This window comes from Silurus aristotelis (genome assembly GCF_946808225.1).
Source record: "Silurus aristotelis genome assembly, chromosome: 23".
Classification (NCBI taxonomy): Eukaryota; Metazoa; Chordata; class Actinopteri; order Siluriformes; family Siluridae; genus Silurus; species Silurus aristotelis.
This window is the reverse complement of record NC_139596.1, coordinates 4138667-4153803: the sequence shown is the minus strand read 5'-3', so window position 1 is coordinate 4153803 and position 15137 is coordinate 4138667. Positions and strand designations below refer to the sequence as shown.

The 15137-nt window shown below is 37.2% G+C and overlaps 1 protein-coding gene across 2 annotated transcripts; it reads right to left on the bottom strand.

Annotated features, from left to right (window-relative positions):
- Positions 1 to 398: 398 nt before the first annotated feature.
- LOC310717922 (phosphoserine aminotransferase-like) lies at positions 399 to 14221 on the bottom strand. 2 transcript variants are annotated; one of them, XR_014531008.1, is made up of 10 exons: positions 14026 to 14193; positions 6856 to 6916; positions 6705 to 6774; positions 5645 to 5850; positions 4314 to 4486; positions 3079 to 3248; positions 2788 to 2916; positions 2219 to 2356; positions 1653 to 2134; positions 399 to 1511 (listed from the first exon to the last, which is right to left on the bottom strand). XR_014531008.1 is itself a non-coding variant. In XM_083526325.1 (9 exons), the coding sequence occupies exons 1-9, from the start codon at positions 14194 to 14196 to the stop codon at positions 2014 to 2016; spliced, it is 1239 nt and encodes a 412-aa protein (XP_083382451.1). In that variant the 5' UTR covers positions 14197 to 14221; the 3' UTR covers positions 1998 to 2013. The 2 variants fall into 2 exon arrangements, 1 of the variants encoding a protein (XP_083382451.1); XM_083526325.1 differs by lacking the exon at positions 399 to 1511 and having other exon boundaries at positions 1998 to 2134; positions 14026 to 14221.
- Between the last annotated feature and the right edge of the window lie 916 nt (positions 14222 to 15137).

Sequence of the window (15137 nt, the reverse complement as noted above, 5' to 3'; positions counted from 1 at the left end):
TAATTTCCAATCATAAAATAGGTGAGATTGCGAGATCGGTCATACTTTATGCCCTGAAACGAGGTGTGGTCTGTAAACTTAAACCACTAAACCCTCAGAGAAACTTAATATGGCCAAATTTAATTTTAGAATGAGATGAGAATGAGATTAATAGGGCAATGTTTAGAGACAACAAACGAGAATTTGAATAGGGGCCATCCCTCCCCCTAACAACAGAGGAGCATAAACACGTTCTGTAATAGTTACTCCCGAAGCGCCCACAGAATGCAGTGATTGACCACTCATCTTCAGCGGTGTGGAAAATGTGCATTTTGGATGGAGACGTCAAAGTCCCTTTCACAAGTCTTAATACAGCCGATTCCCATCAGTGCACAAAGAAAATGAAGAAATTGCAAAAGGATGCTGGAATGATTTTATTAGATTTTAATGAAGGAATGCAACTCTGTAGACTGTTCCAACATTGGATTAATAAACTGTGTGTATATTATTATATGCACATGTTACAGCAGTGTGAGTTTGTACACTGACAGATGTGGATTTCATGTATTACTCAGGATTAGTAAGAATTACCCTCATCATATAGCTGCATTACTAATTAGTTCAGAGGACCTTCAGAAACTTAAGACGTGAGAGAGTCAAGCCTGTAGTGATGAAAAAATCCAAGCCATTTCGTTCGAGTTGATCAATAATCTATAGCTCAGTTGAGGGAAAAAAAATTATACTGCAAATGAGGAAAAACTGACGATCAAATTATCCGTCAACTGGATCTCCAGGGTCGAGTCATTTAGTTCTTCAGTCACGTGGCACCTGCCAAAGCTCTTTAATGTCTTTGGTTAAATTTTTGCTGTAAGTAACGTGAATTTCGCATCATAGAGATAAACCTTAATGCGTTCTCTGAATCTCTATAACCTGATTTAATATTATAAAAATTCATAATGGAAATGATCATATCTATGAATTAGAGGCCAGAAACATAAGGGGGGAAGAAAAAAAAAACACCCACTTGTTTGCAAGAAAAGCATTCACACACTCAATTAAAAGCATGAAAACAACATGAATGAATCTCTTTACTCCCACCTCACATACAAGCTTCATTCATTTATTGGTTCATAAATACTGAACTGCTGCAAGGCCTCATCTATATTGTTTTTCCGTCGCTTTCCTTTTCAACCCTGGACAATAAATAATCGCTTCTTAGTCATTTCACTCTGAATTCGCTCCGTCCTCCTTCATAGTGACCTCAATTCTCCAGTAAGGAATCTCCAGTGTCAGTACTTACATTCAGAAGGAAAGCTGTTCGAGTTCAGCCTTCAAAAGTCATGAGAACGTTTTCTCGGATTAAAAGCGTTAGAACTATTTATATGTACGGAAGTCCTAAGAGGACATGCATTATAATGTAGTTTTCTGGCGATCGTTGTTTTTTTGAGGAAATCTCTCACACGCGTGTGAATGTTTCCGGTGTGTATCACGGAGCACGTGTTGCATTTTTCAACTTTCAGCATGATCTCTCTCTCATTCGACACTAATAATGATGTAACAATAATTCGAGCGAATAAACAGTTCACAAAGGCCTCGTGATCGGCTGTTGTTTTTATCCATCGAAATTGTACTGTGTAAAGGTCCTAGTTCTTTTTTTTTTTTTTTTTTTTTACTAGAAAAGGCCACAGGTTCATATATGAAGCTACAATTTAAGCTACAATAAAAATAATAAAAAAAAAGCTTTCTATCCAAGTATTAATTCAAGAAAATAATGTAGTGTCAATTTCTATAATAATTAAATCGAAAAAGAAAAAAAAAAATTCTATAATGATTAGAAAATAACCTACAATTATGTTAGAAAGTGACTCCTATAATAACTGCAGTATATTAGAAAACTTACTTCTATAAGAATTCAATTAGAAAACTACTTTTCCCCAGCTGCACAAATGCCCCTCTAACAAGACACTGTTGTGATGTTACAAAAAAAAGAAAAGAAAAAAGAAATGAAGGCTACTGAGTAACATGACCTACAGTTTAATGCTGCAAGTTATTGGGCTGATGCTTCTTTGCAAACTCCTTCATATAGGCAGCGAGCACTTGAGTCTCTTCCACAGTCACTGCGTTGTACAGAGAAGCTCGTATTCCACCAACAGACCTGTCAAAATACAAAAACAATTAAAGTCGCACCAGAGACCAGGGACTCGTAGTGCATGTTATATTTGTGCCTGATGTCAGATACCTGTGTCCTTTTAATTGAATCATTCTGAGTTTGGAAGCACCTTCCAGAAACAGTTTTTCCAGATCTTGATCTCCATCTATGTTTCCGATGCGGAATGGAATGTTCATGCGACTCCGATACGTGACATCGATGGGGCATCTTGAAAGAATTTAATAAAAAATACAGCACATTTGATAATTGTCACCAGTCAGTGAGCCATTTGGTAAATTCCTTTGGTAAAAAAAACAAAACCTTAAATTAATTAAATTTTACAGTTATATTTATTACTACCACATGCAAATATTTTTTATTATAAATAAAAAATGTATTTATAGAATTCTTAGTAATAGTATGATTATTATTATAATTTTAATTCATTTGTAATTTTTTTTTTTTATTATTATTAATACTTTAAAAATTTTTTTATGTGATTTTCTTTTTCCCAGATTCAAAAAGTTTTTCACCATTTCACTGATGCAGTTTCTAAATTTCTAATTCTGTCATTTTCCTGTCGCTGAACAAAACATAAATTAATGGAAAAAAATGTAGAGTTTTTAAATGAACTTAAATTATTTATTTTTTTTACTAACGAGTAAAATCCGTTGGAGCTGCTGATGATGTCGTATATCAGAGAGGATTTCTGCTTGCTCAGTTTCTCCATGACGTCTGCGCCACCGTTATTCTTGATCCACTCCAGAACCAGTTTCAGAATGTAGATGCTAGAAAAAGCAAACAAGCAAATAAATAAATAAATTATTTGTTTTAAACAAATACATACAATGATGCCCACAACCACATTTTTTAGTCTAATCCTGTTCGTGAGTCTGTATGATGCAACATTAATGAGAGCAAAACAAAAAAGAAAAAAGCTCAAGTGTTACCTGTAGCAAGGTGGGGTGTTGTGGAGGGAATTATTTTCAGCTTGCACTTTGTAATCGAACACAGTAGGACATTCCTTCAAAGCTTTACCCAGCAGATCCTCCCGTACGATCACAATAGTGACTCCTGCACAGCCGACATTCTTTTGTGCTCCCGCAAATATGAGCCCGAACTTAAAACAAGGAGAAGAAATACCAACATAAGCCAATAAAAAAGAAAAAACTAAATAGAATTGCCACTAAAAGAGCAACACACTTAAATAGAACAGAAGATAAAATCATTTGTAAGACATGGTTACTCTGATGATACGCAGTTGTGTTTCAGAGTTTAGGAATATCTAAAGGACATTAGAGAGTGGATGATTATTATAGTGAACTCCCTTTTGCAAAAGCAGGGTCCCCAAACTTTGGCATACGTCCGGCCCTGACATTTGTAACGGCCCTCTGAACAATACCAGAGAAATAATTGTAAAAAATTATTTTAAATATATGTTGTAATATCAAATTTGCGTTTTATAATAACTTAGATTTCCCTTAGTTATTAACAGAGGTCGAGGCATCAATAGTTGATTGCTGGAACTATCGGTTATCTACAAAAATCTATACAGATAGTTGTTCCTGCTTTCGGTCCACTTTCATTACGAGAGCGGCCTCTAGAGGCGAATCCTGATGCCACGTGCTGTTTGTTGTTACACGCGAGAGTACAATGTAGAACAAAATAATAAACTAAACTAGTATTATACACAATAATACTCTGGCCCACGCTATTTTCTGTTACAGACCCGACCCTTATTTAAGATAAAAGATCAAAAGGTTTAGTGCTAAATTCTGATAAGAGAGAAATATTGCTAAAATAAGAAATATGATGCTACACGAATTTTTGATGCTGAGTTTAGGGATTTAAAATAAAAATCCCTAAACATTTACGAGATTACTGTGGAGAAACAACCATTAAAAATGAATTTGGTCCAAATGAAGACAAGGGCCTACAATAGCTTACAGCTACAGTTCTCATACACAGGTTTGCACTCAAGCGTCCATCAGTGAACAGATCATAACCTCAACAATGTTGGAACTATAATGACATTCATTGTCACTCAGATGATAATGTGCTCTGGTTCCTCTCGAGGTTTTTCTTCACACCATCTCATCATTTCTTTCTGTGAAGCTCTTTTGGGACAATGACCATTGATACAAAAGCTATAAAACTGAATTAAACTGAAAAAACAATTTCCCACCTTTGATACATCAACTGGTCGTGATAGGATATTTGAGGACATATCACTGACAAGAATCACATCCTTGGTGTCAGGGATGAAGTTAAACTCAATGCCATGGACTGTTTCGTTGCAGCAGTAGTAGACGTAAGATGCCGAAGGGTTCAGTGACCAACTGCTGCTGTCCGGGATTCCTAACATGAGGAGAAACATGATTCATTTACAGGTGATGGAAAACTGCGTAATCTTATCCCCCATATACTGTATATTTACAGTCAATATTACACAAAGAAAGCCAGAGTAAATACAGAATGCAGTTTTTAAATAAGGATTGGGTTTATTAAGGGAAAACAGCTGTCCAATCTGGCCTGACCCTATGTAAAAAAGAAATTGCCCCTAAACCTAATAACTGGTTGTGCCACCCTTAGCAGCCTCATTTCCTGCTGCAAAACCTGAATGGTTATGAACTGATGGCCAGACATTCTCCTTCAGGATTTTCTGAATTCATGGTTTTATCAGTTATGGCAGCCCCAGACCATCACACTACCACCACCACCAGGTTTGACTGCTGCTTTTTATGAAATGCACACCTTTCAAAAAGTTTAACTTCTGTTTCATCAGTACACAAAATATTTGTTAATTTTGGCAAATTTGAGATGAGCCTTTGTGTTCTTTTGAACAGCAGTGGCTTTCACCTTGGAACTTAGAAATTTACACTGTAATTATACAATTCATCAGTGGACAAAAGATACATAAGCCAGGGATGGGCAGTATATATGATACTGTACATGTACTTCAAATATTAAATAGTATTTTGTCATTTGTATTTGATGGGGTTGATGAAAACGGCTTCATATTTTGTATAAAAAGACTTGGATTTTTTGTAGTTTTGAAACACTATAAAATACTTTGTAAGAAGTTCTACATGATGAGATTATAAAAATGCGGCCTCTGATTGGTGCCTACTCAGTATTTCACCCAGACTTCTTAAGATCAAAACAGAAAATTCCTCCATATTGAAGAAGGTGGTAAAGGTAAGAAACTTGCAGTCTGTCAGCTTTTAAATAGGTGTCCGATGATTGATAAATAAATATTTGATTGCTGAATATTGTACTCTAATTAAAAGTAGCTGTTTAGTAGGATCATAAATTCGGATCCCATCGCATGAACGACTGCCTGACACTTAATATATTAATATATTTATAATCAAATGATTAATCAGGTAGAAACTAGTTGCTATGGCTGCAGATCATCAGTCGTCCTCTTATGAATGACCTGTTTGTCATTGAGTCGGTGTTGCTGATGTAAAGTAACCCTGCACATAGCCATGCTCTGCTTTCTCAACAGCTCACCAGTGTATCGGTCCGCTTTGGGATTGACCACGTTCACCTTGCCGTACTTCTCGGCCTCTTTCGCTGCCTTTGCAGACCAGGTTCCAGTTACAATATAATCAGCGCATCTGCCCTCCTTCAGATCGATTAGATTCAGAGGAACAGCACTGAACTGGCCTGTGCCTCCGCCTTGTAGAAACAAAATCTTGTAGTTTTCAGGTACATTCCTGCATGCAGTGTAGGAAAGAAGACCGATATTTACTGTGAAAAACGTAATGTAAAAAAATGTCACACACGTCTGTTCTTAATAATGAGAAAGAAATGAAAGATAATGACACAAAGGCATTGTTTATAGACAAGAGATCATCAGCCAGGATGCATGAAGATGAATCAGAAATCAAAGTTTCACTCCACAAGTTCACATATTTTCCTATAAACATTACATTATAGCTACAACTGATGTCCAAGTCACCCATTTATTTTACAATTACAATAACTATGAAAGTTGGCCCTTCATTAGCCTTTCGTATTTCTCGCTCTTTAATGTACATATTACAAAAAAAAAAAAAAAAACAACAGCAGCAAAAGTCCTGAAAAATCACATGAAAATCTACCAACTGTTACTAAAAGCTAACACTGTGGTCTCCTTCCATAAATCCAAAAGGGGACATAACTCACAGTTTCTCCTAGTCTCATGTTAATCTTGACGACCTTTTTTTTTTTTTTAGTAGTATTGTAGTAGTAGTAGTATTGTCCTTTTTTTTTTTTTTTTTTTTTTTTTTACTTTGGCCATATTTATCATGAGAATCCAACACTTCAACAGTGTATTTATTAAAATTGTATAAACTAGCATGAGACCCCCCACTTAAAACAAGTGTATCCTTATGAAAAGTTTCATTATGTCACTGATATCGACTTTTCTTTGTAAAATACTTTGGATTATGAGTTACTATAGAAACGAGACACTACCGGCAGGCACAGAACACCCTCTGCACTGGGGCTGTAGTACAACATGGAGATTTACTGCAGATCTGGTACATTTCACATGTAAAAAGACCCTTCGCATGGTTTAATGACTCACAGAATTTCACGAAGTAGAGTTTCAGCCGAGTTGATTATCTTGGAAAAGTCAGACGTCCTGTGGCTCATTTCTAGGCAGAACAGGGATATAAATGTCAGCACATACACACAGAAATCAAGCAATTTCATGCTACACAAACAGCACTACATACCCAGGACACTAATCCCGATACCGTCGTAATCCAGCAGTTCTCTCTGGGCTTGGATCAAAACCTGAAAAAAAGCCAAAGTCATTCTTTATTAAACGAGTCCATTTAGTTCTTAAAGGAAGCGCTGTTATGCAGTGGTGTAACATATTCGAGTTAATGTACTTCCTTACGGTACTTGACATTTTTTGGCTGCTTTCTAGTTGTTGTTTTTTAAGTTAAAATGAATGATTTAATAGATACACGTTTTACTCAACTATATTTTAATGGACAATCATAAAAAATTCATTTGATTTGTCCATTGAATACTAATTGTGTACTTAACATTTTATTTGTTCCTTAAAAGACCCTTTTTTTTTTTTTTAAACCGACATTTTGCAGTGTTCATGTGTAAATCTGATTTGTATCTGAGGAAATAAAACCTCACAAATCAATGTTTATTCACTAATTTGTGCCTCGGTGTTGAGGACGAGTGCAAATTTGTGCCTGCGTTCAACACAAGTCGAAAACTCGAATACTGTTTAAATCAGATACTCGAAGATTTTTCCTCAAGTCATACTGGAATTGGAGACATTTAACTTGTAATGAAGTGGGTTTTGCAGCATGGTATCTATACTTTTATTCAAGTAGGATTTTCAGGTACACGTTACACCTACATGAGATACAACCTTCATTTTCACCTGCAGTTTATTCTGGAGTTCACCTGGAGTTCGTAAAACTCAAGTCACAGTTTTTGTCTCCGAATCGAAATGCTGTACACAGTATACACTCCATATGCTATTACTGTAAATTTGATTGCATTTTATTTCACTGAAATCATATTCTATCCTTTTTATTTCCCATTTAACAAAACCTATCGTTAAACATTTGATTCTTAGAATTTCCAAAAGGTTTTCAATAAAAAAAACCTGAATATCCATACGTATTGTTTCTGCGAGGTCTATTTTGATGTTTTATAAAGAAGGACCTGAAACCAAAGGGACTGAAAGCAGACTGAAAGAGGCCCAGATTTGGCAAAGAAGCACCAAAGAGAGGAATAATAACGAGGCACTTTACAACCATCTCCAGCCTCTTTGAGTTCACAAACGATTTAGTATTAAAACAAAGTCCCTCAGGTGGAATCTCACGAGTCATTCTTTTAAATTAGTTCTTGCTTTTCAATTTTAAAACGAAATAATTGAATTTCCGTTCATATTGCACTTACATGCGAATTCAACATTCAAATGGTTCAGTCACTAAGTTCAATGATTTGCCTTAAACACGAATACAAACTTTCTATAAAATAGAATAGAAGGGCAACAATGTTTTTACACCATGGACGGATGGCACTGGTGAGCAAATCCAAATGAATCATAAATGAATGGCCTGAAATGAATGTGATCTACACTCTGAGAAAGGTCTGTTTTAACCTTAAATCAGGGTCTGGATTCATAACTTTAATTTTTATTTTTTTTACACAATTTTCTGTCAAACATACCAAGATAGTCGTCTGACGTTTATATCGGTAGTTATGTGGGGGTTTTTTATTGTTTAAGCCATAAATCATCATCATCCCACACTTTTTAAACACACAGAAAACAGTTGTGAAAATATAGCGAGATGAATTTTGTGTAAATTTGCTGAAATATCATGTTTATAGTGAGCACTGTAGTGCAGTACCATACTGTAGTGTTGGCTATGCATAGTTTCTCTGCTTGTTTATTGGTTGAAGTGTCCTATAAAAAACGTACAGATACACATCACCGCATTCTTTATTTCCATCGGCTAAATCTGGTGACGTATGTCTTTAATTCCACCCGTTTTTGACGTCTTTTAACGCTACTCATTTCTTATGATGAAATCTGGACCAACGAAATAATCGCGAAACAAAATAGTTATGTGGCAAATTGAAAATCCGAAAGTGGGACCGCGAGATTCCAACCGCAACGAATCAAGGGATGACTGTACTACACATTTTCACTACAGCTCAATGCAAATGATCGCACTCAAATACATATTGTGATGTTCAAGGACCTTAGAAATAAACCTCCCCCACCAAGTCTAATCCTTTTAGTTACTAATGTTATAAAACTGACAGTTAAATTCTCCACAGAATTCTGCTGAAATGCTTTGCGATGCCTCTCGCCAAACTCGCCAAAGCCGTTCTTCACTAGTTGGAGATTTCTTTCTGACCTTGTGATCCAGTTCATCCCAGAGCAGTTCAACAGGATTTAGGTGCGGTGACTGGGCAGGCCATTCTAGGATAGATCACTCCAGACCACGGTTTGCTCTTTAAATAACAATTTGGACGTACGGTGTTGAAGTATGGAATGGGAGCCATGTTGGTTCAGGATTCCTTTCACATGGAATAAGTCTTCAACCATCCCTGCTCCAGTACAACCCCAAACCATTAAGAGTCAACCTCCATATTTAAGTGTGGGGGGTGAGGCAGTCTGCTAACTTCTTCTCTCATGTTCTCCATATTAAATAAGTTCATTTCTTAGAGACAAAATATGTCACAGTTGGACTCATTTGTCCATAAAACTTTTTCCTAGTTTGTTCTGTAGAACTAGTTTGTTCCGTTGTTCGAAAGGAAAGCAGAAAGTTGAAGAAAAACCAGTTCAATTCGAAAAAAAAAAAGTAGTTCCACCTAGTGGTGGAGGTTTAAAAAAAAATCTACATCTACCTACATTCAATGTACGTTAAAAGTGTAATGTGTGAAATCTTTTGCATTTTCCAGAATGACGGGATTTGATAATAAAACAGGAACGCTTCTATAAACCTCGCCAAGGCACCTCTGATATCAGCCCTCAAGGTTCTTATATACACACTGTATTCGTGACTTGTATTATCAGTACCTGACTGAAGGTAAACACTGATTAGTCAAATCAGTCATGTTAGTGGTGGAAGTTGGGACACACATGAGCACTGTGACTACAACAAATACATGAGGTGTCTTATGGAGAGGTTTGAATGTTAAGCTGAATGAAATTACTGGACCAAATTGTAATCATCACATAATATATTTAATCATTCATCAGTAATAAAGACATTTAAGAAACAACCTGTTCGAGGGGAATTGTGTCCAAGACAAATGTAGGTTTTTGTTGTCAAATTCTATTTAAATGTTAATTCATCTTTAGCTGTGAAAGAAGTCTTGGAAAAGGCCATTAATTCACAGAAGCACACTAAAATAATAAACGATTGCAGAACAGCCAGAAGCACAAAGTGCCACAGAGTGAAGTCCAGATTGACAGGCAGGACTATTACAAATGAGCGGAGTGTGTTATAAACAAAAGCTGCTGAGGAAGCAAATGTATCACCTAGTTGAAGTTTATGTGGGGTTGAGTGAGAACGAAGTAGCAACATGTAAAGGATTTCTAAAGGTTTATGGGCATAGAGTTTCATTCTATTAATCACTGAGAACAGAGTTCTTCTTCTTTCCACTCTCATATCTTACTTGTTCCAAATCATGTTAAATCTAATTGTTTGTAAGAACATTAATGAACTATCCAATCATTTTACTGCTCTGATCTGATGAGTTTTAAGTGTCTAAAGGTCCGGCACATGAATTGAACGAATTCAATTTTTTTCAGATCTCTCCGGCTAAGAACAGGGTATTTAGCGATCTATTTCAAAATAAACATTTCTGACAGAATTAGAAATAAGCAGTTGCTGTTTTTAGCATAGCTGTAGGCTTTTTAATTGGCAGGATACATTTTCCAGCAAAAAGTAAAATTATCCTACTGTATTGTTAAACATTCACATTGTGGGAGTTGAAACTTTAAAATACACACCCCCACAAAAAAACAAAAGACAAAACACTTTCTAGCTCGATGCTCTGGTTGGTTTAAGACGACCAAGACTACACACTGATCAGCCATAACACTACAACCACTGACAGGTGACATGAGTTATATAGTTTGTCTAATTGAATAGCAAACCTGCCAAAGGGTTGAATATATTAGGCAGCAAGTGAATGTGTAGGAAGCATGAAAAATGTGCACAAGGGATCTAACATTTTACACAGGATTCATTGTGATGGCTCTCGGTAGTTACAGACCAGACAGAATGCCCATGCATCATTAATGCAATTGATACAATGTCAGTTAGTATACCTAACACAACAACACTTATTTTCTCTACTTTAGAGAAAATAGAGAAAAAAATGTTCTAGTTTTCATAGCCATATGAAAATATAGCCATATGAAATCACTAGCATGTACTAGCAAGGTCATATGGCTAATACAGTACCATGCCTACATATAAACAGGTGTAATTATGCTGTTTGACTTGTGTGTAGAGATTTACTGTAAGCTCACACAGAGAAGTGAAATGATGTGCCAGGGGGTAATTGTATAAATATAACTAGTCTGAAAGCGCTAATCTGGTAAAGTTGTTGCTTCATAGGCATACACGGTCATGAGACCATCTACTTACCTGTATCTTTTAAAGATTTTTAATAAACGGCAACAGAATTTAATATAGTGTGATCAGAGTAAATAAATGCTGGATATAAAACGTCTTTTAAAGGTTTCAGATGTTTCTGTTGCCAAATCTTTAAATAACCTGAATTAGCTGTTAGTTGTCACTAAGCGAATTGTACCATGAATACAAATGATAGAAAATGTACTATACGGTTTTAACACGTGTTCCAACACGATGTTTCACTTTTTTTTTCCTAAGTACATGGTTGTGGAGGTAAACACATTCCATGTGTAATCAAGGTTGGAACAGTGAAACAAAGAAAACTAAGATGCAGAGAATTATGTTTTGCCTTAATGTTCCAAAGTTAGAAAGTTTATTTAAGGTTGTAGTCACAGAGTCACTCAATGTGTGAAACTGTCATCTCATGCTGAATCACTTCTTCACAATTGGAGCCTAATGATTTCTGGCATTGTTATCTTGGATCTGAAGCAACCTCAGATCATAACACTGCCTTAACCATCTTTTAAGGTGAGCACTAGGTATTATGGGCGCATCACTTGTTCCACCTCTTTTCTTCCACACTGATTTGCCCATCACTCTGGAACAGAGTAAATCTGGACTTGTCAGATCACATGACCTTTTTTCATTGACACAGAGGTCAAACTTTATACTTCACAACTATCCTTTCAGTTTTAATAATGCCCTGGAAAGGCCTTAACCCAATTGGTCTCCTTGGTTGTTTTCTTTGCCTGATGTAGGAACTTTTCCAGGACCACAGGACTCTTCAGACATGACAGTTTAAGACATGAAAAGCTAAAACAGCAACTGAAACATCAGTTATTATCTAATGGAAGGCTTTTATTTACTTACTTTAATCCAGGTGGTGATTATGTGGTGAGTATGGAATACGAGACAATTTTATTTTTGGACTCTTCCTAGAGCGGGCCTGCTAAACTGAGCGATCGGGGGAGAAGGGGCTTAGTCAGGGAGGTGACCAAGAACCTGATGGTCACTCTAAAAGAGCTCCAGCATTTTTCTGTGGAGAGAGAAGAACCTTCCAAAAGAGCAACCATCTCTGCAGCACTCCACTAATCAGACCTGATGGTAGAGTGGCCAGAATGAAAGCCACTCCTTAGTAAAAGGCACATGACAGCCCACCTGCAGTTTGCCAAAAGGCACCTAAAGGACTCCCAGACCATGAAAAACAAATGGTTGTACTCTTTGGCCTAAATGCCAAGCCTCATGTCTGGCAGAAACCAGGCACTGCTCATCACCTGGCCAATACTATCCCTACAGTGAAGAATGGTGGTGGCAGCATCATGCTGTGGGGATGTTTTTCAGAGGCAGGAACTGGGAGACTACTCAAGATTGAGAGAAAGATGAATGCAGCAATTTACAGAGACATTCTTGATGAAAACCTGCTCCAGAGCACCCTGGACCTCAGACTGGGGTGACAATTCATCTTCCAACAGGACAACAACCCTAAGCACACAGCCAACTTAACAAAGGAGTGGCTACGGGACGACTCTGGGAATGTCTTTGAGTGGCTCAGATAGAGCGCATTTAATCTGATGGAGCTTGGGAGGTTCTGCAAAAAAGGGAATGGGAGAAACAATAGCCCAACAATAGCCAAGCTTGTATTTTTTTTATTATTATTATTATTAATTTTTATTTTTGGAAAAAAAAAAAAAAAAAAAAAGGCAAAGATTTTACACACACTTCTTTTACGTTGTCATTATTGGGTATTGTTTGTAGAATTTTAAGGAAAATAATGAATTTAATCCTGGCTAATCATGTTAATGAGTCAAACACTAATTAAAATTCATTCAAATTATTATGCCCCCAAAACCTTCTTTTTTTAACAAAAAAAAAAAAAAAAAAACACGAAAATTTTTTCCACGGTTGTTGTTTCTTCACCCGTATGTTGGTGCCAAGTAGATACCACCAAGCGCCAAACAAAACAAGTTCAAAACAGAGCGTGTGCAGATAAATAAATGCAAAAAAGCTACTTTTATTAACTCCTTTAATCTCCACCATAGTTGATGAGAAGGTGGAGCACCTACACTTACTGTTCCCCGGGTGGAGCAACCACACCTGTTAAAGTGCCGCCATTTCAGGTGGAGCAAACCTGGGGGTTTAACCGTACCTGGGTGGAGCACCAACACCTGCTGAAGTGCCACAGATCAGGTGGAGCATCTAAACCTATCAAAGTTTCCTCACACCCGGGTCTAGCAGCTACAGTGCCGGAAATCATGTGGCTGTTCTGGGTGGACCCCCTACACCTGTCAAACAGCCTCCAGGTCAGATGGAGCACCAACACCATGCCAAAGTGACAACACGCATCAAGAGATTGGCTGATTCTGTCTTCTGATGCAGTGTTGAAAAGAATGAATATAAATTTGTTCACAAACCAGATCACTGCTGCAGATCTGAACACCTCCTGATCCACAAAGGGGATAAACATGATTTGTGTGTGTATCAATACAAGAAAAGAAAACCCCATGTGGATGATGCAATCTCAGCATGCATCACTGAAGTGTTGATTTTTCTCATGCAGGCTCCTGTTGATTTCCATCTGCATGCTGTGCTTCAGATTTCACTTACAAACAATCCGACACGCACCAAACGTTTCTTTCGTTTCTAAACCCCCTTGAGAAAGTTGCAGATTCAGCAATCAGCTCAGACAAGGAGAACTTAGGAAGAGCTGATGATCAGAAAAATAAACAGCAACTGGAAATAAAAAAAAATAAAAAAATAAAAAACACTTACAGGTTGTGGAAGCTTCGCAGGTCCTGACCCGAAGTTAAAAACCTTCTTCGTTTCCATTATGCAGTATTTCTGAAGGTGTGGAAGAACCTGAAGATCTGAGATGAGATGTTCCCGCGATGCTCGGTCTCCCTCACTTCTCCTGCTTTCGGCTGTGCAAATGCTTGATAACATCCTGAGCAGTCATTTTTCCCTGTTTTCTAATTGGTCACTGGAAAGCCGCAGCCTATTCTTTAACTTTTGATTGGACGCCTGGTCTGATCTAGGAACCTGATTGGCTTGTCTTTTCACGCCACTAAAACGTGATCCCTTCGAGGGTTAGTCTCGCGTGAAAATGTGCCAGATGAACAAACACCATCTGGACTGGGGTTTTTCTCAAACACGTGGATCATTTTGGAGTCGATGCAGAAAGTATTGGGATGGTGACCTACATTTTATTTCATACATAAACGTTCTTCAGGAGCATCTTCTCCCAAGAAGATGATCTGTGAATATTTTTAGCATCACAGTGCACCATGTCTCAGTGAGAATAAATTGAGAAATGTACATTGACAACATTTTGGCTAAGCAACTAACAACCGAGCAGTTAAGGGCCCTGCTCAAGGGCCCAGTTTGCTGGTGCTTGGATTTGAACTTGAGACCTTCTGATCTAGAGTCCAATGCCTCAACCAATGAGCTACAACCTACAGAATTCGAATGGTGCACTGAAATTTGCCAGGAAACTCCCTGGATCTTGTTGAGAACTTGTGATCATCCTCAAACAGTGAGTGGTCGAGCAGAAGACCACAAATCTGCGGGGTGATCAACTCTCAGCACCAATAAGGTGCTTTTTGATTTGCCCAAAAGCTGATCTCCAGCCAGCAGTTATGAAAAAGGTCAAAACTCATTTTATTTTTCTGAAAAATAAATAGGCGACTACGAGAAAGCGTAATATGAATAATAATTTGAGTAAATCATAATGAATCAAAAATCATTTATCAGGTCAAGACACCAGAAAGTGTTACAACATGAAGTCGAAATCCAGAGACTCTAGATCAGGTGGTCACAAGAAATTTGAATCCTCGAGCCACTCAGTCTGAAGTCACTGAGTTAATCCATGTGAAGTACTGCTGCTA